Consider the following 24220-nt stretch of genomic DNA (forward strand, 5'->3'; position numbering starts at 1 on the left):
GTTTAGGTGCTTTTCAGCTATGAAAAAAAAAAGGCAAAAAAGTGCATAAAGTTGAGAGAAAAGGCAGAAATCAAGCAGTAAGAGGTTTGTTTCCCATGGTGGGGGTGAAAGAGGCACGGGAGGGGAGAATTTAGGGACAATGTTTTTGAGGGAGGATTAAAAAAAGGTCTGGATCCCAAAAGGGAATTTCCTGTGTTATTTGGTCCATTAAAAAAGGGTTTATTCACATTGATGCTCCCCCCCACCCCCATTCCCAGACAAGAACGTGATTAAGAAGAGGATTTAGCAGGGAGAGGTGGATCCCCCTGCCCTTGTGCTCCCTGTTTTAGCACCAGCTGGGATTCCCAGCCTGGACAGCCCAGCCCAGCCCAGCCCAGCCCATCCTGGCTGCTCTGCTCCGGTGTCACCCTGATCCCTGTCCCTGATCCCACTGCAGCTGTGATTCCTTTTTCCAGCTGGGTCTCTGATCCCACTGTCCCCAATCCCAGCCCTCCCCCCCTCCCCTCCCCCAAGGAAGGGAGATGTCCCCAAGGACGTGTCCCCAACAGCACCAGGGAATGTCTCACTCGGACACTTTGGTCCCTTATTCCTGTTTTTCCTGTGGGAATAGGGAAAGTGGAGCTTCCCCCTGGGAGCCTCCACATCCCTGCTGGCCCCAGGTCCTGATCCCGGGACCCTGCAGGGATTCCTGCTCCTCCCTCCTTGCTCAGTTCCAGTTTTACCCGACCCTGCCCTGCCCCAGGACCTCCTGGGCCTGGAGGAAGAGGGGACAGGGATGTGCTTTGACCTTTTGGTCCGTGACACGATCCCAAAGCGGTCCCAAAAAGCTGCCACCTGCATTGTGGGAACGAGAGGTGCAGGGTGGCTCGGGATGCCACATCAGCCAGGGGACAATCAGCATGGGGACAACCAGCCAGGGTGACTGTGGTGGCACCACCAAAGCGGTGGCAGCACTCAGGAGCAGCAGGAGAAAAGCACGAAAATTCTGGGTGGGAGGAAAACGTTCCCCCAGGAGACTCCCAGACCCCAGCCCAGAGGGAGCTGGAGCTGCAGGGGGCTCATTCCAGTCTAGGGGGGCTCATCCCAGAACCAGGGGGGCTCAGCCCAGTCTAGGGGGGCTCAGCCCAGAACCAGGGGGGCTCAGCCCAGTCTAGGGGGGCTCATCCCAGAACCAGGGGGGCTCAGCCCAGTCTAGGGGGGCTCAGCCCAGCCCAGCCCTCCAGCCAGAGCAGCTGCCCCCAGGAAAAGCCCCAGGGCTGCTCCTTCTCTGGAGGGATGGGGACACCCAGAGCCCGAGGGAGGAGCAGCCAGAGCCTCCCCCAGGGCTGCCCCAAGCCTGAAAGTCCCAGGAGAGAGGTTTTCTTGGAGATTTTTACCTGAACAAAGATTTTTTTTTTCCTGTTTTGAAGACTGAAGGGAGCAGAGGGAGGGGAGCCCAGAGCAGCTGCGGGATGAGCCCGAGATGGAGCCGAGAGGGGCAGGAGGAGCCACCAGCCCATCCCTGAGCCCAGGACACCCTCGGGACGAGCCCCCCTCACCTCTCCCACCCCACAGTGGCAATTTGGTCCTGACTCGGCCTCTCCCTCTCCCCTCCCTCTTCTGGAGGTTTCCCCCAGGAGGGACAGGAGCAGGAAAGCCTCGGGGCTTCCATTCCCACCCCGCGGGGCCACCACGGAGCAGAACTGGCAAGAGCAACCGGACACCGAGGGGACATGGGGACAGGGGGAGGGGACAAGAGACACACGGGGGAGGGGACAGGGGCCGGCCGGGCGCGTCCCCGGGCTCAGATGGCCTCCACGTAGTTGGCCGGGAGCATTCCCGTGTCCCCCGTGCGCTCCACCGTGCCGTACATCCAGCCGTCATCGATCTGCTGCACGTTGATGATGGTGTCCCCGTCCTGGAACGACACCTCGTCCTCGTCCGCCGCGTTGTAATCATAGACAGCACGGAAACGCTTCTGGGGGACACGGGGGACATGGTCACAGACACGGGGGACATGGTCACAGACACGGGGGACATGGTCACAGCCCCGGGGACACGGGGGACATGGAACAGACACGGGGGACATGGAACAGACACGGGGGACATGGTCACAGCCCCGGGGACACGGGGGACATGGAACAGACACGGGGGACATGGAACAGACACGGGGGACATGGAACAGACACAGGGGACATTGTCACAGCCATGGGGGACATGGTCACAGCCCCGGGAGACATGGTCACAGACACGGGGGACATGGTCACAGACACGGGGGACATGGTCACAGACACGGGGGACATGGGGGACATGGTCACAGACACGGGGGACATGGTCACAGACACGGGGGACATGGGGGACATGGAACAGACACGGGGGACATGGTCACAGCTCCGGGGACACGGGGGACATGGAACAGACAGGGGGACACTGTCACAGCCATGGGGGACATGGTCACAGACACGGGGACATTGTCACAGCCCCGGGGACACAGGGGACATGGTCACAGCCCCGGGGGTCACAGGGGTCACTGTCACCCCCAGGGGACACGCGGATCATGGCACAGCCCCTCCCCAAGGACAGAGGGGTCCCAGGCCCTCCCCAGGGACACGCTCAGGGCACGCTGGATCCGGGCGGGTCTCAGGGCCAAACCGAAGCATCCAAGTCCTCCCAAACCTCTCCCTGGGGATCCCCGGAGTGGGAGTGGGGGGCTGGGCTGTACTCACCCCCCCTCCGGCCGGGGCGTTGCGCTGGGACGAGGCCGGAGCTGCCGGCTCCTTGTAACCGTAGGATTGGGATGGAGGCGGCTGCTGGTAAACTGGGGGAAAGGAGAATCCATGAACTGGGATGGGGAGGGAACGCTGGATCCAGGAACTGGGATGGGGAGGGAACGGTGGACCCATGAACTGGGATGGGGAGGGAACGCTGGACCCAGGAACTGGGATGGGGAGGGAACGCTGGACCCAGGAACTGGGATGGGGAGGGAACGGTGGATCCATGAACTGGGATGGGGAGGGAACGCTGGACCCAGGAACTGGGATGGGGAGGGAACGCTGGACCCAGGAACTGGGATGGGGAGGGAACGCTGGACCCAGGAACTGGGATTTGTGAGTGATCCTGAACTGGGATTTGAGTGGATCCATGAACTGGGATATGGGTGGATCCATGAACTGGGATTTGTGAGTGATCCTGAACTGGGATTTGAGTGGATCCATGAACTGGGATTTGAGTGGATCCATGAACTGGGATTTGTGAGTGATCCTGAACTGGGATATGGGTGGATCCATGAACTGGCCCAGCCTCACCTGTGGCCCCGGGCTGGCCCAGGTGCTGCTGCTGCTGTGGCTCTGCTCTCCTGTAGCCGCTGCTCTCCTGGGAATTGCGGCGCTCCGGCTCCGAGCCCTCGCTGGGGCTGGGGCCCATCCGGCTCCGCTCGAACTCCTCGTGGTATTTGATCTGCAGGGCAGGGTGGGACAGCTCAGAGCCCGGCCCTGGAGCAGCTTCTCCCCGGGGAAAAAAGGGTGGGGGAAGGAAACGGCCTCGGGAAGGTTGGGATTGGAAATCCGGGAGAATTCCTTCAGGAAAGGGAGTCGGGGCTGCCCAGTGGAGACGCTGTCCCTGAAAGGGTTAAAAGCCCGCGTGGATGAGGCTTTTGGGGGGGAGGGCCGGTGGTGAGGGCAGTGCTGGACTCGATGGCTTTTCCAGCCTGAAGGATTCCTGGATCCTTCCCCCATCCCAGCAAATCCTGGGGGGCTCCTTCCCCCACGCCCTGAGCACGGGGACATCTGCTCAGAGCAGTTGGTGCCACACACAGCAGGAGCTTTCGGGGGCCTGTGGGTGGGATGAGGAATATTTTCAGGATGAGATTGCTCCCAAACCACGGGAACACGGAGCAAAATCCCCTTTAGGAACTCTGCTGCGGAGCCCCCAGTGCCAGGGAGACAGAGGGGACCCCAGGGCAGGCAGGAGGGAAAGGTTAACCCAGCCACGGGGGTTAAAAATAACCAATTAACCCCGTGCTGTTAATGAGTGCATTCCCACCGGGAAGCACCTGGAGCCTGGGAATGTCCCTGGTTAAACAGTGCTGGACTGGAGCGCACTGGGAGCTGAGCAAGGGCACGGCCTGGAGCAGAGAGAACCCCGGGGACAGCACCCCCTGATCTGTGGGGACCCCCGGGAGATGGGGACAGCCTCAGGAACAGGGACAGCTCCTGGAACAGCCCCCGGGACACGTTGGGGAACAGCCCCCAGGGCAGGTTCAAGAGCAGGGACAGCCCCAGGATGGGCTCAGGCCATGCCCAGCCCCATTCCCAGGGGCTTTTCACCCTTCCCTCACCACCGAGGATGTTTTGGGGCATGGCCCCCCCCGTTCCTGCCCCTGCAGCAGGAATGCCAGCAGGGACAGGGCTGCTTTCTGTGTCTCTCCTAAGTGGGTCACGGCCACCCCAGGCTGGCAGCCAGACTCTGGGAAGCTGCTGGGAATGGCTGGGAGAGGGTGAGGGGGCTGGGCTCAGCTCTGTGCTGTCACTTCATGTCCCCAGACCCCCCTGGACCCACCCCAAACCCAACCCCCAGCCCCACTCCAGGGAAGCTGCCAGCTCAGAGCTGCCCCAGGGAAAATCTTCCAGCTTGGATCCCATTCCCTGCCTGGGGTTTGGGATGCCAGGAGCTGCACAATGGGAGCAGAAAAAGAGGGAATAAAAATCCCCCTCCTGCCCTGCTGAGGTTTCCTGGGTTTTTGTGTGAGCTCTCACTGTGGCACCATCTCCCTGCATTCCAAACCCCTTCCCCAGCCAGCAGCTCCAGGGCAGGGAATATCTTGGGGGTGGAAAAGCAGGAGCAGCTCAGGCACCACCAGCTTGTGGAGCCCAAGAGGTTTCTGATGGAAAGAAAAGACAAAGCAGGGAGAATCCAGCAGGAGAATCCAGCCCTGTCCCTTCCCGAGGAACACTCCTGGCTTTCCCCAGCAGCTCAAGGGGAATCAGCTCCCTGGGTGGGAGATTCAGGACAGGGGCAGCCACGCCAGCTGCTCCCGGGGCCACAGCCAGATGTGGAACCCAGAGCATCCCTGCACATCCCTGCACATCCCTGAGCATCCCTGAGCACCCCTGTCTATCCCTGCACATCCCTGAGCACCCCTGCACATCCCTGCACATCCCTGAGCACCCCTGCACATCCCTGAGCATCCCTGTCTATCCCTGCACATCCCTCCTGCTTCTCCATGGCAACGCTCCAGCATCCCCCAGGCACACAGAGAGAGCTGGAGAGGGACTGAGCCCATCAGGGCCAGCAATCCCTGAATTGCTGGGACAGGAATAGGGACTGGGGGATCCCCCTGGAGCTCAGGATATTCCACAATTCCAAGAGCTGCCCCCACTGTAGGTTTTGGTGGCAGCCAGGGGTGGGTGGAGCTGGTTCACAAATTCCAGCTGCTCCCTCAGGCAGCTGGAGCATCTCAGAGCCCCTGACACACGGGAGGGTGGGAGAGGGGCAGGACATGCCAGGGCAATCCGGCTGGAGAATTATTTCTGCCAGGATTCCGGGAATTTGTGATCCAGGCTGTTTGTCAGCAGCTGTCCCCTGCCCGGGTCCCCCCGGAGGTCACAGCAATGTCACAGCAGGGAGGAGAAGCCACTCACGTTGCTGATCTGATCCTGAGTCTTCTTGATCCTCTGCAGCTCGGGGGTGTCGGCCACCACGCTGAAACCTTTGCCCTTGTTCTTCTCAAACTCCTCCTTGTAGCGGATCTGGGGGCACAGCAGGAAAACCGGGATTGAGCTCAGCTTTAACTGAAAACCGGGATTGAGCTCAGCTTTAACTGAAAACCGGGATTGAGTTCAGTTTTAAGTGAAAACCGGGACTGAGTTCAGCTTTAACTGAAAACCGGGATTGAGCTCAGCTTTAACTGAAAACTGGGACTGAGCTCAGCTTTAAGTGAAAACCGGGACTGAGCTCAGCTTTAACTGAAAACCGGGATTGAGCTCAGCTTTAAGTGAAAACCGGGATTGAGCTCAGCTTTAACTGAAAACCGGGACTGAGCTCAGCTTTAAGTGAAAACCAGGATTGAGCTCAGCTTTAACTGAAAACCGGGATTGAGCTCAGCTTTAAGTGAAAACCAGGATTGAGCTCAGCTTTAAGTGAAAACTTTGAACACAGGGAAAAGCAGGACACTGCAGAGCAGGATCCAGCAGCAGTCCCTGGCTGTGACCCACGGCTTCCCCAGGGGCAGCAGCTCCTGCCCGGGCTCCTGCCTCACTCAGGAGCATCCCTGAACATCCCTGAACATCCCCAGTGCATCACTGAACATCCCAGTGCATCCCAGTGCATCCCTGAACATCCCAGTGCATCACTGAACATCCCAGTGCATCCCAGTGCATTCCTGAACATCCCAGTGCATCCCTGAGCATCCCTGAACATCCCAGTGCATCACTGAACATCCCAGTGCATCCCAGTGCATTCCTGAACATCCCTGAACATCCCCAGTGCATCCCTGAACATCCCAGTGCATCCCAGCGCATTCCTGAACATCCCTGAACATCCCAGTGCATCCCTGAACATCCCAGGGCATTCCTGAACATCCCTGAGCATCCCTGAACATCCCCAGTGCATCCCTGAGCCCCTCTGAACATCCCAGTGCATCCCTGAACATCCCAGTGCATCACTGAACATCCCAGTGCATCCCCAGTGCATCCCTGAACATCTCTGAACATCCCAGTGCATCCCTGAGCACCTCTGAACATCCCAGTGCATTCCTGAACATCCCAGTGCATCCCCAGTGCATCCCTGAACATCCCAGTGCATCACTGAACATCCCAGTGCATCCCAGGGCATTCCTGAACATCCCAGTGCATCCCTGAGCATCCCTGAACATCCCAGTGCATCACTGAACATCCCAGTGCATCCCAGTGCATTCCTGAACATCCCTGAACATCCCCAGTGCATCCCTGAACATCCCAGTGCATCCCAGCGCATTCCTGAACATCCCTGAACATCCCAGTGCATCCCTGAACATCCCAGGGCATTCCTGAACATCCCTGAGCATCCCTGAACATCCCCAGTGCATCCCTGAGCCCCTCTGAACATCCCAGTGCATCCCTGAACATCCCAGTGCATCACTGAACATCCCAGTGCATCCCCAGTGCATCCCTGAACATCTCTGAACATCCCAGTGCATCCCTGAGCACCTCTGAACATCCCAGTGCATTCCTGAACATCCCAGTGCATCCCCAGTGCATCCCTGAACATCCCAGTGCATCACTGAACATCCCAGTGCATCCCAGGGCATTCCTGAGCACCTCTGAACATCCCAGTGCATTCCTGAACATCCCAGTGCATCCCCAGTGCATCCCTGAACATCCCAGTGCATCACTGAACATCCCAGTGCATCCCAGGGCATTCCTGAGCACCTCTGAACATCCCAGTGCATCCCAGGGCATTCCTGAACATCCCAGTGCATCCCAGGGCATTCCTGAACATCTCTGAACATCCCAGTGCATCCCCGAACCTCTCTGGGCATTCCTGAGCATCCCTGAACCTCCCTGGGCATTTCTGTCCATCCCTGAGCATTCCTGAATATCTTTGAGCCTTCCCAGTGCATCCACAACCATCCCTGCACATCCCTGAGCATTCCCAAACATCCCTGACCTTTCCTGAGCCTCCCCAGCCATGACAAAAAGGGGTTTGCCGGCAGCTCTGGCACCCAAACCACTCCCCCAGCACTCAGACCCCATTTCCCTGTGGGCAGGAAGGGTCTCTCCTCTCTCTGGGGTCACCCGGGTTTGATTTCAGTTTCCTGTGGTCACCAAGCAGGGATTCAGTGACCTGCAGCCCCCCAGGGGTGTCCCAGCCACCTCTGGGACGGTGACACAAACCCAGTGACACTGGACAGGCTCAGGGGGGTGGAGCCCCCAGTCCCAGTTTGCCCAGTGACAGCCCAGCTGGGCTCTGGTTTGCACTCCATGAAGGAGTGGGGGATGTCATACCCATGCTGCTCAGGACAGGGCACACACAGAGCTGCTGAGCTGCCAGAATTCCAGGCTGGAAAAACAAGGAATCGCTAAGAAGTCAATCCCACAGGCAGGCAGATCCTCTGATAAATCCCGTATTTTCCCCCTCCTAAATCCCACCCTGCTTCATCTTCCCTGGTTTTTCAGCCTACTGATGGCTCAGGACACAGGAATTTGGCCCTAAAAAACCATGACAAGAATAATTTAATAAATTAAAATAGGGCCCACAATTAATTTTCCTGGGGGAGCTGCTCTGTCCATGCCGTGACTCCGAGTGCTTCACACATCACAGCCCAGCACATCAAACCCTCCCTGTGCTGTCACCAGCACCGAGGTGACAACTCCCAGAGGAGCTGGCACAGCAGGGACAGGAGTGGCAGCTGCCACCCCCACACAGGAAGGGCTGTGCCCGAATTCCCTCCGGGAAAAGCTCGGAAAAGGAGCCCCAGGATGGCAACCTGCAATTTCCCTGCCACACGTGGGCTCAGAAAAGCAGCCTGTGGGCACCAGGGTGGCACTTTGGGGACACTTTTGGCCTCACAGGACATCATTAGCCAGCAGCTTCCCCTGAGACACCTCCTCAGGGACACAAAGAGAAGGGACAGAGGAATGGCTGCTGGCCCTGGAACCCAGCCTGGCCCTGGCACCCCATCCCTGGATGGTTTCCAGGTTGTTCCTTCTCCAGGAGCCTTTCCCTGCCCCAGCCCTCAGCTCCAGTTCCCCCAGCTCCTCTGCAGGACCCCCCTGGCAGGGCTGCAGCTCATTCCATGCCCAGAGCTGAGATTCCCTGGCCATCAGCAGAGGGGATTGTCCATAAACCAGAGCAGCTGCTGCTGCTGGAGTGCTCCAAGAAACACAAATGTTTGGAGTTTGGGAAATGGGAGCCTCCCTTGGTAGGCAGAACAAAGGCAGAGAGGAATTGAAGATCCTAACCTGGTGTTTGGGATCCATCCCAAACTGGGGATCCAGTCTGGCAGCTTCCAGCTGGATCAGCTCTGCCACCTCCCAAACCTGCTGCATCCCAAACCTGCTGCATCCCAAACCTGCTGCATCCCAAACCTGCTGCTGCATCCCAAACCTGCTGCATCCCAAACCTGCTGCTGCATCCCAAACCTCCTGCATCCCAAACCTGCTGCTGCATCCCAAACCTGCTGCATCCCAAACCTGCTGCATCCCAAACCTGCTGCTGCATCCCAAACCTGCTGCATCCCAAACCTGCTGATGCATCCCAAACCTGCTGCATCCCAAACCTGCTGCATCCCAAACCTGCTGCTGCATCCCAAACCTCCTGCATCCCAAACCTGCTGCATCCCAAACCTGCTGCATCCCAAACCTGCTGCTGCATCCCAAACCTGCTGCATCCCAAACCTGCTGCTGCATCCCAAACCTCCTGCATCCCAAACCTGCTGCTGCATCCCAAACCTGCTGCATCCCAAGCCTGTATCTCAAACTTCCTGCAACCCAAACCTTCTGCACCCCGCCTCTCTTGCATCCCAGACCTCCTACATCCCAAATTTCCTGTATCCCAAACCTCCTGCATCCCAAATTTCCTGTCTCCCTCCTCAGCCCCTCTGCAGGGTCTCTGCCATCACCCAAAGGCACCCCCCCAACCCTCCCCCCCCCCCAGAAATCCCCCCTCAGCTCATCCCGTTGGGAATGCTGCCCTGAGCACCCCCGCCCCCCCCCCCCTGCCCTGCAGGAGCCTCTCCCACCCCTGAGCCATCTCAGCTCCATCCCCCAAAACCCGGGAGGCCCCAGGAGCTGGGACAGGGGACAGGGGATGAGCTGTGGTGACAAAATGGTGGAAAAAGAGCCCTTCCCAATCCCCCTCCCCACCCCCGAGTCCCCCCCGGGCTCAGGAGAGCACAAATCCCTCCCCTGGCTCTCCTTTAATCAACAACAACCCAGGAGAAGCCTGGAGACTCCAGCAGCATCTCCCTGGTTGCCATGGAAATGCCACGGTGTCCCCTTGTCCCTGCCACCCCCCTGTCCTTGTCATTGCTGCGTGGACACAAATCCAGCCCCAGGCTGGGCTCAGCTCTGAGCCTGAGCCAGGGATCTGCTGGGCTGCTCCCAGGGGGAAAAGCTGGGCTTTGGGGACAAAAGCTGAGCTTTGGGGACACCGGGGTGGTCCTGGCCTCGCTGGCTCTGCCCCTCCTCCTCCTGGATGTATTCCCAAGGAATCAGCTCCCCAGCTCCTGACACTCCCAGGGTAATGGGAAGAGAAGGAAGGAAGGTCATGGCACCCTTCAGAGCGTGGAAAGGAGGGATATGATCCCAAAAAAACCCACTGATCCCAGAAAACAGCGATCCCAAAAACCACCTCCATCCCCAAAACAACACCCATCCCCAAAAAAAACTCCCACCCCATCCCGAAACAACACCCATCCCCAAGAAAACTCCCACCCCATCCCCAAAAAAAAGCCCATTCCAAAAAAAAAAAAAAACAAACCAAACCCAGAAAACGCTCATCCCAAAAAACCAGACTGAAAAGAGCACGGAACCCCCTGGGCTGTCCCACTGCCCCTTTTCAAAAGAAAAAAGGGAACTGAAGGGACTCCCAGGGCAGCTCCACACCCCGAGCTCTCCTGCAGACACTCGTTCCAGCCGGCATCGCCTCTGGATGAGTTTTTTTCCGGCACAGAGAGCTCGGAGCACACGTGAGCAGAGCTGTGACATCAAGGCTCAGACCACGGCTCAGGGGATGCTCCAGCACAGCCTCCCACAGGAACAGAGCCCAGGAAAAGGTGGAATTGTTACAGCTGGAAAAGCTCCCTGAGATCAGAGTGCAAGCGCGCCCCGCGCTCACCAGCAGCCCGTGTCCCCAGGTGCCACCTCCACGGGGTTTTGGGACATTGCCAGGGATGGTGACCCCTTCCAATGCTTGACAACCTTCCCAGGGAATGCTTTTTCCCTGATATCCAACCTAAACCTCTCCTGGAAGAGCGTGAGGCTGTCTCCTCTCATCCTGTTGATTTGGGGAAAAGCCTGAGCCCCACCCGGCTCCTTCCAGGGCATTGGAGAAGGAAGGAATTGGGATTGGGGAGGTGCCACCCTGAACCTCCTTTTCTGCAGGCTGAGCCCCTTTCCCACCTCCCTCGGCCTCTCCTGGTGCTCCAGTTCCTTCCCCAGGCAGGGCCACCCCCCTCAATGTCCATTCCTGCACTTCCAGGAGTTTTCCTGCAAAACTGATGCTCCCATCCCTTTTCTCCCAGAGGTTCTGGAGCAAAAGGAAATCCGGGCTCACTACAGGCACTGTGCTGAGCCAGGGCCACCTGCAGGGGACAAAGCAGGACGTGCCTGGACATTGGCCTCTCCTCTTCCCAGAAAAACCAGGAATCCTCCTCCAGGCCACTCCTTATCCCTCCAGATTATTTGTTTCTGTTCCAGGGGTGCCCAAGCCCTGAGAGGTTGGAGTTTACAGGAAACATCTGCAGGGTGCACACCTGGCCAGGTGAAGATCCTGCCTTTTTTTTTTTTTTTCCACCTGGAATCCAGCTGGGAAAAAGCAAACCGGGCGTGGGAGAGGATTCCCACCTCTGGGAGGTGCCAGCAGCCAGGGGGGAAGGGAACAGCAAACACAGCTGAGACCTGGGAGGAGAGACCTGCACCCCAAACCTGCCTCTCCTTTCCCTGTCTGAGCGATTTGGGAAGCACCCAGAGAATCATGGAATTGTCAGGGCTGGAAGGGTCCCTCTGTTTTTTTACCCCCCCTCAACGGGGAAGGTCAGTGTGGGTTTTTCCCGTCGGAATTTTGGGATCTGAGGGGCTCACCTGGCTCTGGAGCTCACTCTGCTGCTTTAGGCGCAGGTTCTCGGGCGTGTCTGCCACCATGGTGAAGGATTGCTTCGGGTAATGTCTGCCGAGGGAAGGACACGTTAATGCCACTGTCCCCATTAATGCCACTGTCCCCATTAATGCCACTGTCCCCACGTCCATTAATGCCACTGTCCCCACATCCATTAATGCCACTGTCCCCATTAATGCCACTGTCCCCACATCCATTAATGCCACTGTCCCCACATCCATTAATGCCACTGTCCCCATTAATGCCACTGTCCCCATTACAGACACTGTCCCCACATCCATTAATGCCACTGTCCCCACGTCCATTAATGCCACTGTCCCCACATCCATTAATGCCACTGTCCCCATTAATGCCACTGTCCCCATTACAGACACTGTCCCCACATCCATTAATGCCACTGCCTCCATTAATGCCACTGTCCCCACGTCCATTAATGCCACTGTCCCCATTAATGCCACTGTCCCCACATCCATTAATGCCACTGTCCCCATTAATGCCACTGTCCCCATTAATGCCACTGTCCCCTGCTCCATTAGTGCCATTGTCCCCACATCCATTAATGCCACTGTCCCCATTAATGCCACTGTCCCCATTACAGACACTGTCCCCACATCCATTAATGCCACTGTCCCCATTAATGCCACTGTCCCCTGCTCCATTAGTGCCATTGTCCCCATGTCCATTAATGCCACTGTCCCCATTAATGCCACTGTCCCCACATCCATTAATGCCACTGTCCCCTGCTCCATTAGTGCCATTGTCCCCATGTCCATTAATGCCACTGTCCCCATTAATGCCACTGTCCCCTGCTCCATTAATGCCACTGTCCCCATTAATGCCACTGTCCCCTGCTCTGCTAATGCCACATCCCCCATTAATGCCACTGTCCCCTGTCCCCACCCACCCAGGTGCTCCAGCAGGGCAGAGCAACTCTCATCATGGAATCCTGGACTCATCCAGGCTGGAAAAGCCCTCCAGGATCATGGAGCCCAGCCAGGGTGGCTGTGTCACCCCAAACCCGTGTCCCCAGTGGATGAATGAGTGTTGTGAACTTTCCAGGGGTTTTGTCCCACTCTGGAGGAGCCAGAGCTGGGGACACATCCATAGAGTGTTTGGCAGCTGCCACTTGGGATGTGGGGCTGCCCAGACAATGGGGCTGCCCAGACAATGGGGCTGCCCAGACAATGGGGCTGCCCAGACAATGGGGTTGCCCAGACAATGGGGCTGCCCAGACAATGGGGTTTCTCCCTGCGCACTCTCCCCCAGCTAACACTTTTCTCCCTGGGCTCTCTCCCAGTGTCACATTTATCACAAAAGACCAAAAGCAGCGTTTTCCCCTTGGGGACAAACCCATTCCAGGCCTGTGCAGCATTTCAGGACAAACCTTTCCAAGTTCCCAAACGGCCCCCAGGGCCCCGTTATCCCAGGAAAAGCTGCTGGCTCAGCTCCCAGCGCCTCTGCCTGGCACAGCCCCAGCCCTGCAGGGTCCCAGGCATGGCCTGAGCTCTCCCTGAACGAGGTTCCAGCCTCAGCAGCCTCACACTGGAGTTTCCTGGAGCTGCAGAACATCCCCATCCGTGCTGGGATAATGGGGACAACAAACAGGAACGGGGTCAGGAGCTCAGAACGATTCAGGGGAAGTTCTGGGAGAAAGGAAATATCCAGTGCTGGAGGCTGCTGTCAGCCAAAGTCCCCCTGGCCATCCCCAGATGTAGAAAAGAGCAGGGATGGAATCTATGGATAACAGGGAGGGTGCAGTGGGAAAAACCCCAGCTGGGCCAGCCCTGACCCCAAAAAGCTGCTGGATTTGGGGTCTCTCAGCTGCCAGGAAGGGGAAGAGCCAGTCCCAGCTATGGAGCTTCACCCCCAGGCCCTAGATCCGGGAGGATGCTCCCACTGGATCTGATCCCACAGCTCTGCCTGGAGCATTTCCAGCCATGGAGGCAGAGCCCAGCACACGCCACAATTCCCAGGAAAAGCCCTGGGAAGAAACCTGACCCGGAGCAGATGGTGGCTGTGGGCTGGCACTGAGAGCTCCAGGGCTGTGGCACAGATGGGAGAGGGCACGGAGGGGAAAACACCTTTGGGAAAGGATCAGGGGTTCCTCTTTCACAGCCTGAAAGCAGAATTCCCAAAGTGGGATTGCTCCAGAATCCTCCAGACCCACTGCAGGGCTGTGACAGGAACTGCCCAGTGCAGGGGCACAGGGACAGCGCTGTCCCCATCCTGCTCACGCCTGGGGCTGCTCCACTCCCAAATCCATGCAAAACCTGGGATAACTTCCCTTAGAAAGCTCCTCCCCAGTACCCCCAGCACTGGTGTGTTACTGGGATCCAGTGCCAAGGCAGGGACTGCACCCAGCCTGCGGCTGCTGCACGGAAATTCCTGCAGTCAAACCCCAGTCAGGATAAAATCTGATTCTCTGGGAGGCTCCTGAGCTCGCCAGGAGAAGACACAGAAGGTGACCAGAGTGGCCTCAGGTTGGGATTTCAGGGAAAATTGGCTCACTGGAAGGGTGGGGAGGCACAGGAACGGGGAATAAATCCCTGGAAATGTCCAAAAGCACGTGGGACACACATTTGGTGGTGACAGAGCAGTGCTGGGAGAACGGCTGGAATCTGATCCCAGAGGGATTTTCCAGTGCTGGTGATTCCATAATTCCAGAGGATCCAACACCAGCCCAGGGTGCTGTGAGGAGCTGCTGGCAGAGCCAGGGTTTAATTAATCTGTTAATCCACTAAGAGCAGCCCCTGGGCTCTGGGGGCAGCAGGGAACAGCCCTGAGCTCGTCTCCTTCCCCAGTTCCTGCTCCTGGAGCTCTTCCTGGAATCCTGGAGCCCTTCCCTGAGCTCCTGGCTCACAGCAAGGTCAGAGTTGGGAGCAGCAACAGCTCCAGCCCTGAGAGAGCTGGGCTGGGGAAGGTGGGACTGGGTGGGCTCCGAGGTCCCTTCCAGCCCAAACCATTCCTGGGATTCTGGGAATCCCAGAACATTCCCAGCCTCAAAAGGAGAGCCAACCCAAAGCATCCTGGGATTCTGGGAGATCCCAGACCACAAATTCCTCCTGGGAATCCCAGACCATTCCCAGCTTTGTGAGGAGAGCCAAGAGCCAACCCAAACCATTCCTAGGATTCTGGGAGATCCCAGATCACAAATTCCCTCAGGGAATCCCAGAGAATTCCCAACCCCGTGAGGAGATCCCCAGCCCCTCTGCCCGGGGTTTTCCCAAATCCAGAGGTTTTTTCCCTGCAGCTCAGCAGTGTTTTTTTCCTGATATTCCCGATGTGAACATCCTCTGGGAAAGCCCCGGGGTGGGACACGGCCTCAGCCACGGGCAAAGGAGCTGGAGCATCCCTGCCCTGCAGCTGGGAATCGTCCCATTGCCATGGCAACCATATCCCTGCCCTGGGCAACCGCATCCCTGCCCTGGGCAACCGCAGATAATGAGGAGGAGATCAGGAGCCACTGCTGGCCACGGCAGGAATCCATCCCTGAGGAGGTCAGGACAACTGGAAAATACAGAAATCTATCCCTGTAGAGCTCAGGAGAACTGGGAAACACAGAAATCTATCCCTGAGGAGCTCAGAATTGGAAAACAGGGCTGGGAAAGGCAGAAATCCATCCCTGGAAAACACAGAAATCCATCCCTGGAAACCAGGGCTGGGAAAGGCAGAAATCCATCCCTGGAAAACACAGAAATCCATCCCTGGAAACCAGGGCTGGGAAAGGCAGAAATCCATCCCTGAGGAGCTCAGGAGAACTGGAAAACCACAGGAGGAGGGAATTAAAAATAACCTGGAAAACAAGAACGTGGATTGAACACAAAGCTGTGTCCTGCTCCAAGCCAGCCTGGGTGAGCAGAAGACAGCCAGGGATGAAGCTGGGATTAGGTTTCCTTTGGATTTTGAGGAAATCTCACAAGGATTTGAGGCAGCTTTTGCTCAGCCCAGGGTTAACAGGCAGGAGGGCTCTGTCTGCACCGGGCACGGGATCAACAACAGGAATCTGGGATCCTCCCCCAGGATTGGGAATTGCTCTTTGCCCCAGCTGCTCCCTGGGCAAGAGGAGTTTCAATCCTTAGGGAATTTCAGATTTGGGATCCTCTCCCTGGACTGGGCACTGCTTTTTCCCCCCAGCTCTTGGGAGCTGCTTTCAGAGAGTGTCATTCCTTAGGGAATTTCAGATTTGGGATCCTCTCCCTGGACTGGGCACTGCTTTCCCCCCCCCAGCTCTTGGGAGCTGCTCCCTGGGGAAGAAGAATGCTTGGACAAGTCTGAAACAGGCTGGGATTTTCGGGGTGCCTGGGGTTGGACTGGTGCTCCCTGCGGGTCCCAGAGCTCCAGGAATGTTTGGAGAACGCTCTCAGAGACAGGGTGGGAGTGTTGGGGTGTCTGGGTTTGGCTTCGTGATCTTTGGGGAATCCCTTCCAACTCTGGATATTCCAGAAGAGCGCAGGGCATGGCAGAGACCCCAGACACAACCCCTTTCCACCTTCAGAATCCCAGAAAATCCCAGCTCCTCCTGGCAGCAGAGGAGCCCCAGGAGGCTGCAGCAGCCCGGACCAGACGAGGCTTTTGTGGCGCTGCTAAATCAGGTCAGAGGAGTCTCCTCGGGCCAGAGCTCCCGTCTGCCTCCAGCATTAGCAGCAGGCTGAGCACGGCAATCCCGAGGTGGATCAAAGTTCATCCCTCCCTCCATCCAAGCTCGGTGATCCCCATGGGGTGAGGGGCTCGTCTGAAGGGTCCCCAGCAATTCCTGCACCTCCCCAGGCAGGGAGCAGGGAGGAAACTTTCACAGGGATGTCGGGAAGCAAATCCAGACCCTCTTCCTTCAAACTGCAGCACCGTGGTTTCCGTGGGATCTGCATTTCCCACCTTGCCAGCCCCACAGAATGAGAGGGGTTTGGAGCGATGCCAAATCCCACCACAAATCCCCAATCCCAGTCCTGCCCTAAAAGCAGCATTTCCCCCAAAAACCTCCCCTCCCCCCCCCAAGTGACACCAGCACTTGACCTGCTGCCTTCGGAGCTTTTCCCAAACTGGAAATGAGGATAAATTCCAGAACACTGGTAAAAACTCCTGTGATGGAATTTGGGAACCCCAGGACCAGCGCCAACCCTGAGTGTGATCCCCCAGCAAAGCCAAAAAAAAAAAAAAACCCCAAAATCTCCAGGGATGATGTGAGAGCTGCCAGCGTTTGGGAAAACCTCTGGAGCTCCAAGTGCTGCTTACATTGAGGCTTCAAACCAAGGGGATTTTGCAGATTGCTCCATCAAGGATGCAAACATTCCCTGTTGTCCCTGCAGCTCCCAGGGGTGACAGCCACCCCCCAGCCGGATCAGGAATTTGGGAATCATTCGGGAAAGATTCAGCAGAGAAGAGTTAAACAAAGGAAGCAATTGGCTGTGCTCTGCCAGGAGGCTCCGAGGTCACATCCTGCCTTTCAAGGAGCTGCTGGTTCTGGGAACGAGCTTAAAAAAAAAAAAAAAAAAAAATTCAACTGTGCCTTTGTCAGCACTGAAAGCAGCCCCGAGCTGCGGAGATCCTGCAGGAATGGGTGCAGGGAAGGGTTTGGATCCTCCCGGCATTTCCAGGGAAAAGCTGCCAAAACGGCTGGGCCAGCCCTCCACGTGTGCAGCCGCTGCCAGAATCTGCTCCTGCAGAGCCCAGCCCGGAGCTCAGCTCCGTGGGACGGGGATTCTCCAGGATTTGGCCCAGACTCCTGGAGGGGCCAATCCCGCAGGTGATCCCAGGGATGCTTTGGGGCCAGCAATGGGAACGGGGCTTTGCTCGCCAGCTCTGCTCCCTGTGGGTGCAGCAGGATCCATCCCAATCCCATCCCAAATCTCCAGTCCCATCCCAAATGGCTCCCAGCAGCTTCCCAAGGGACAGCCAGCCCGATTCCTGCTCCAACCCCTAATGGGAACATCTTCAGGGTAAAGGAGGATGTGTCAGCCCAGGCTGCCTCTGCCCGGAGCAGGAACTGCTTCAACGTCCTGCCAGCTCCTCTGATCCAGCAGGGAAAGAACAACAATCCCAAATCCGGGAACAGCAGCAGATCCCTGAGATCCAGCAGGGAAACAACAACAACCCCAAATCTGGGAACAGCAGCAGATCCCTGAGATCCAGCAGGGAAAGAACAACAATCCCAAATCTGGGAACAGCAGCAGATCCCTGAGATCCAGCAGGGAAAGAACAACAACCCCAAATCCGGGAACAGCAGCAGATCCCTGAGATCCAGCAGGGAAACAACAACAACCCCAAATCTGGGAACAGCAGCAGATCCCTGAGATCCAGCAGGGAAACAACAACAACCCCAAATCCGGGAACAGCAGCAGATCCCTGAGATCCAACAGGGAAACAACAACAACCCCAAATCTGGGAACAGCAGCAGATTCCTGAGATCCAGCAGGGAAAGAACAACCCCAAATCTGGGAACAGCAGCAGATCCCTGAGATCCAGCAGGGAAACAACAACAACCCCAAATCTGGGAACAGCAGCAGATCCCTGAGATCCAGCAGGGAAACAACAACAACCCCAAATCTGGGAACAGCAGCAGATCCCTGAGATCCAGCAGGGAAACAACAACAACCCCAAATCTGGGAACAGCAGCAGATCCCTGAGATCCAGCAGGGAAAGAACAACAACCCCAAATCTGGGAACAGCAGCAGATCCCTGAGATCCAGCCTGGCCTTGGCTCTGTCCTGCCAGCCCCAGGGACCAGCAGCAGCTGATCCCAGTGGCCCAGGGAGGTGGGGAAGGAGCCCCTAGCCCAGGATCCTGCTCCTTGTCCCCATCCCTGCACAGCTCCACTGCCCAGGGATGGCTCCGAAGGCTCCCCAGACTGAATATTCAGCTTTGAGCCTTCAGGTAGGATTTTCCAGGTGAGATTTGTGGAGCTGGGGGGGGATCTCTGATCTCCCAGGCCGAGCTCAGCAGTTTCAATATTAACACCTCTATAAAATGTGTGTTTGGGAGCAGCTGGAGCCTGGAACTCCAGCCTTGCCCATCTCTTGTATCCAGGTTTTCCCCACCTTTCATTTGGACAAGTCTCAGACTTCCCTGGATTTTTTTTCTTCTTCCACTTTTAGCTCAAAGTGCTCAGGCCAAGAGTCCAGCCCAGCCCTGGATGTCACTCCCAGTCCCTCCCAGTCCCTCCCAGTGCCCAGCTGGAGCCAAGGAGGGCACAGGGAGTGGGGTGGGGACTGTCCCATCTGCCACCAAACAATTCCCACATCTTGGCACCGGGATCCAACCAGCAACCCCAAAAACTTCTCCTGAATTTACGGCTGGGGGAACGAACATCAGGGCTGGAGGAAGCCCAGCCCTCTTCCTCCTGCTCTCCCGAAGAAAGAAACTCAGGAATTTGGCAGAGGGCCACGGCTGGAACAGAGAGGACCCTGTGCTGAGGAATGTTTGGAAAAGCGGCCTTTTCCCTGCCAGGATAAACGTTGCTTTTCCAGTCCCTTCTCCCGGGACAGAGCCATCCCTCCACTCCATCTCCAGCAAATTTGGGAAGGGCTGGCTCCTCCTGGGATGCCCCTATCCAGGTACACCTCACCTGGAATTTCTGCTTCCCCAGGATACTCCCGGAACCCCAAATCCAAACCTGGAGCTCTCCCTTCTGTCACATCCCTGGGGGAAAAAAAAAAAAAAAAAAAAAAAAAAATCCTCCCGTGCCAGTTACTCCCAGTTGGCTTTAAGGAAAAATGGGAAGAACAAAGAGATTCGGGGCAGTTTCTGTGCTCAGTCCTGGAAAGGGTTAAAGCAGCAGCAGCATCAAAGGGAGCCCCGGGAGAGGGGGGTGAGGAGCCGGGGCTGTGCCGGGCTCCTTGGAATGTCAGGAATTTCCCATTCTTATCCCACTTCCCCTGCAGCAGCCGGAGCCCAAACACCCCAAACAAACACAACACCCCAAACAAACACCCCAAACACCAAACACCCCAAACACCCCAAACACCCCAAACACCAAACACCCCAAACACCAAACACCCCAAACAAACACAACACCCCAAACACCAAACACCCCAAACACCCCAAACAAACACCCCAAACACCAAACACCCCAAACACCAAACACCCCAAACAAACAAAACACCCCAAACAAACACCCCAAACACCAAACACCCCAAACACCAAACACCCCAAACACCAAACACCCCAAACACCAAACACCCCAAACAAACACAACACCCCAAACAAACACCCCAAACAAACACAACACCCCAAACACCCCAAACACCAAACACCCCAAACACCAAACACCCCAAACAAACACCCCAAACAAACACCCCAAACAAACACAACACCCCAAACAAACACCCCAAACAAACAAAACACCCCAAACAAACACCCCAAACACCAAACACCCCAAACACCAAACACCCCAAACACCAAACACCCCAAACACCCCAAACAAACACACACCCCAAACACACACCCCAAACAAACACCCCAAACAAACACCCCAAACACCCCAAACACCAAACACCCCAAACACCAAACACCCCAAACAAACACAACACCCCAAACACCAAACACCCCAAACACCAAACACCCCAAACACCCCAAACAAACACCCCAAACAAACACAACACCCCAAACAAACACCCCAAACACCCCAAACACCCCAAACAAACACCCCAAACACCCCAAACACCAAACACACACCCCAAACAAACACCCCAAACACCAAACACCCCAAACAAACACCCCAAACAAACACAACACCCCAAACACCAAAGACCCCAAACACCCCAAACAAACACCCCAAACACCAAACACCCCAAACAAGCACCCCAAACAAACACAACACCCCAAACAAACACCCCAAACACCCCAAACACCCCAAACACCCCAAACAAACACAACACCCCAAACAAACACCCCAAACAAACACCCCAAACACCCCAGCTCTGGGGATGGGCAAATCCCAATGCTCCAGATCCTATTCCATGGGGATGGGGACGATCAGGGACCCGCAACACCCTCCCCCCACCTCCCCAAAAAAAATTAAAAAATAAAAAAATATATAGTCCTGTCTTAAAAATCATCACCCCTCCAAAAAAATAATAATAATAATAAAAAAAATCGTCCTCCCCGCCACAAAAATTAAAAAAATAAAAATCATTCTCTATCAGCCCCCTCCAAAAAAAAAAAAAAAAAAAATCGTCCTCCCCAGCACAAAAATAATTGAAAAAATAAAAATCATTCTCTATCAGCCTCCTCCAAAAAAAAAAAAAAAAAAATAAAATTAAAAAATCGTCCTCCCCGCCACAAAAATTAAAAAAATAAAAATCATTCTCTATCAGCCCCCTCCAAAAAAAAAATCATTCTCCTCCCAAAACATTATCTACCTTCTCTTCTTCCCCCCCAAATAAAATTATTTACCTTCTCTTCTCCCCCCCAAAAATTATCTCCTCTTTCCCCCCAAAAGACTGTCCTGCCCCCAAAAGTCACCCTTCTCCCAAAAAAATTGTTTTCCCAAAAAAAAAAAAATCTTATCTCCAAAAAAAAAAATCATCTTCTTCCAAAATATATAAAAAAATCATCTTCTCCCCGAAAAAAGAAATAAATAAAAAATCATCTTCTCCCAGAAAAAAAAGATAAATAAAAATCATCTTCTCCCAGAAAAAAGAAATAAATAAAAATCATCTTCTCCCAGAAAAAAAGATAAATAAAAATCATCTTCTCCCAAAAAAAAATTTAAAAAAATAATCTTCTCCCCGAAAAAATAAATAAATAAAAATCATCTTCTCCCAATAAAGAAATAAATAAAAATCATCTTCTCCCAGAAAAAAAAATAAAAATCATCTTCTCCCAAAAAAAAAAAAAATAAAAATCATCTTCTCCCAGAAAAAAAATTAAAAAAAAAATCTTCTCCCCGAAAAAAGAAATAAATAAAAATCATCTTCTCCCAGAAAAAATAAATAAAAATCATCTTCTCCCCGAAAAAAGAAATAAATAAAAATCATCTTCTCCCAGAAAAAATAAATAAAAATCATCTTCTCCCCGAAAAAATAAATAAATAAAAATCATCTTCTCCCAATAAAGAAGTAAATAAAAATCATCTTCTCCCAGAAAAAAAAAAAAAAATCATCTTCTCCCAGAAAAAAACCAAGAAAATAAAAATCATCTTCTCCCCGAAAAAATAAATAAATAAAAATCATCTTCTCCCAGAAAAAAGAAATAAATAAAAATCATCTTCTCCCAAAAAAAAATAAATAAAAATCATCTTCTCCCAGAAAAAAAAAATAAAAATCATCTTCTCCAAAAAAAAAAATTAAAAAAAACCATCTTCTCCCCGAAAAAATAAATAAAAAAAAATCATCTTCTCCCAAAAAAGAAATAAATAAAAATCATCTTCTCCCAGAAAAAAAAAATAAAAATCATCTTCTCCCAAAAAAAAAATTAAAAAAAACCATCTTCTCCCCGAATAAATAAATAAAAAAAAATCATCTTCTCCCAAAAAAGAAATAAATAAAAATCATCTTCTCCCAGAAAAAAAAAAATAAAAATCATCTTCTCCCCGAAAAAATAAATAAATAAAAATCATCTTCTCCCCGAAAAAATAAATAAATAAAAATCATCTTCTCCCCGAAAAAATAAATAAATAAAAATCATCTTCTCCCAAAAAAGAAATAAATAAAAATCACCTTCTCCCAGAAAAACCCCGAGAAAATGGAAATCCTCTTCCCCCAAAGCCAGACCCACCTGCCTCAGGACTCACATCTCCCCTCCCTCCCAGGATTCCCAAAGTCCCAAATTCCCCCTTCCCCCAAAGCTGGAGCTCCAACGGCGCCGTTTCCCCCACCCTAAAACCGCCCCAAAAAACCCCAAACAAAACAATTTATTCTGCACAGGTTTCTGCTGTTCCCCAAGCCGTCGTCGCTGCGGCTCACAGGTGCAGAAACGCCATTCCCTACCTGGGATGGCACAAACCGCTCACACCTGCAGGAATGTCCCACATGCACCTGGGATCACCTGGGATCACCTGGGATCACCGGGGAACACCTGGGAACACCTGGGATCACCTGGGAACACCTGGGAACACCTGGGACCACCGGGGATCACCTGGGAACACCTGGGAACACCTGGGATCACCTGGGAACACCTGGGAACACCTGGGACCACCGGGGATCACCTGGGAACACCTGGGAACACCTGGGACCACCTGGGAAAACCTGGGACCACCTGGGACCACCTGGGAACACCTGGGATCACCTGGGATCACCTGGGAACACCTGGGATCACCTGGGAACACCTGGGACCACCTGGGATCACCTGGGATCACCGGGGATCACCTGGGATCACCTGGGATCACCTGGGAACACCTGGGAACACCTGGGATCACCTGGGAACACCTGGGAACACCTGGGATCACCTGGGACCACCTGGGATCACCTGGGAACACCTGGGATCACCTGGGATCACCTGGGATCACCTGGGATCACCTGGGACCACCGGGGATCACCTGGGAACACCTGGGAACACCTGGGAACACCTGGGAACACCGGGGATCACCTGGGATCACCTGGGAACACCTGGGAACACCTGGGATCACCTGGGATCACCGGGGATCACCTGGGATCACCTGGGATCACCTGGGAACACCTGGGACCACCGGGGATCACCTGGGAACACCTGGGATCACCTGGGATCACCTGGGAACACCTGGGAACACCTGGGACCACCGGGGAACACCGGGGATCACCTGGGATCCCACTGGGACCACCTGGGACCACCTGGGACCACCTGGAATCCCCCATTCCCTATCCTGGATTTTGGACAAGGCACAACCACCCCCAAAACAACCCCCCCCAAAAAACAACCCCACAACAACCCCAAACCAACCCCAAACCAACCCCACAACAACCCCACACCAACCCCAAACCAACCCCACAACAACCCCACAACAACCCCACAACAACCCCACAACAACCCCACTAACAGTGGGAGGGCTTGGCCAAGCTCTGCTCTCACTTCTCCTTTCGGGATAACTCAGCCAGGAGCAGGAAGAGAAAATTTCGATAAAAAAAATCAGGGGACATTGGGGGAAAAAACCCAAACAAAACAACAACAACAGAAAAAACAAAACCCCAAAAGGGCCCAGAGCCACCCCTGGATCCCTGGAAGCGTCCGAGGCCAGGCTGGAATGAATTGGGGTTTGAGGAATGAATTGGGGTTTGAGGAATTGGGGTTTCAGGAATTGGGGTTTCAGGAATGAATTGGGGTTTCAGGAATGAATTGGGGTTTCAGGAATTAATTGGGGTTTCAGGAATTAATTGGGGTGTGAGGAATTGGGGTTTGAGGAATTAATTGGGGTTTCAGGAATGAATTGGGGTTTCAGGAATGAATTGGGGTTTGAGGAATGAATTGGGGTTTGAGGAATTAATTGGGGTTTCAGGAATGAATTGGGGTTTGAGGAATG

General features: G+C 54.6%; 1 protein-coding gene across 2 annotated transcripts in view; it reads right to left on the reverse strand.

Moving 5' to 3' along the window:
• Positions 1-523: 523 nt before the first annotated feature.
• Positions 524-24220, reverse strand: part of LASP1 (LIM and SH3 protein 1) — a 38194-nt gene continuing 14497 nt past the window's right edge. For both annotated transcript variants that reach the window (XM_062508349.1, XM_062508348.1), the window contains 5 exons: positions 11760-11844; positions 5619-5726; positions 3285-3435; positions 2706-2797; positions 524-1957 (listed from right to left, as the gene is read on the reverse strand). In XM_062508349.1, the coding sequence (XP_062364333.1) occupies positions 1784-1957; positions 2706-2797; positions 3285-3435; positions 5619-5726; positions 11760-11844 (610 nt within the window). In that variant the 3' untranslated portion in view covers positions 524-1783. The remainder of the gene's footprint in view (positions 1958-2705; positions 2798-3284; positions 3436-5618; positions 5727-11759; positions 11845-24220) is intronic.

This window comes from Cinclus cinclus, chromosome 24, assembly GCF_963662255.1.
Source record: "Cinclus cinclus chromosome 24, bCinCin1.1, whole genome shotgun sequence".
Classification (NCBI taxonomy): Eukaryota; Metazoa; Chordata; class Aves; order Passeriformes; family Cinclidae; genus Cinclus; species Cinclus cinclus.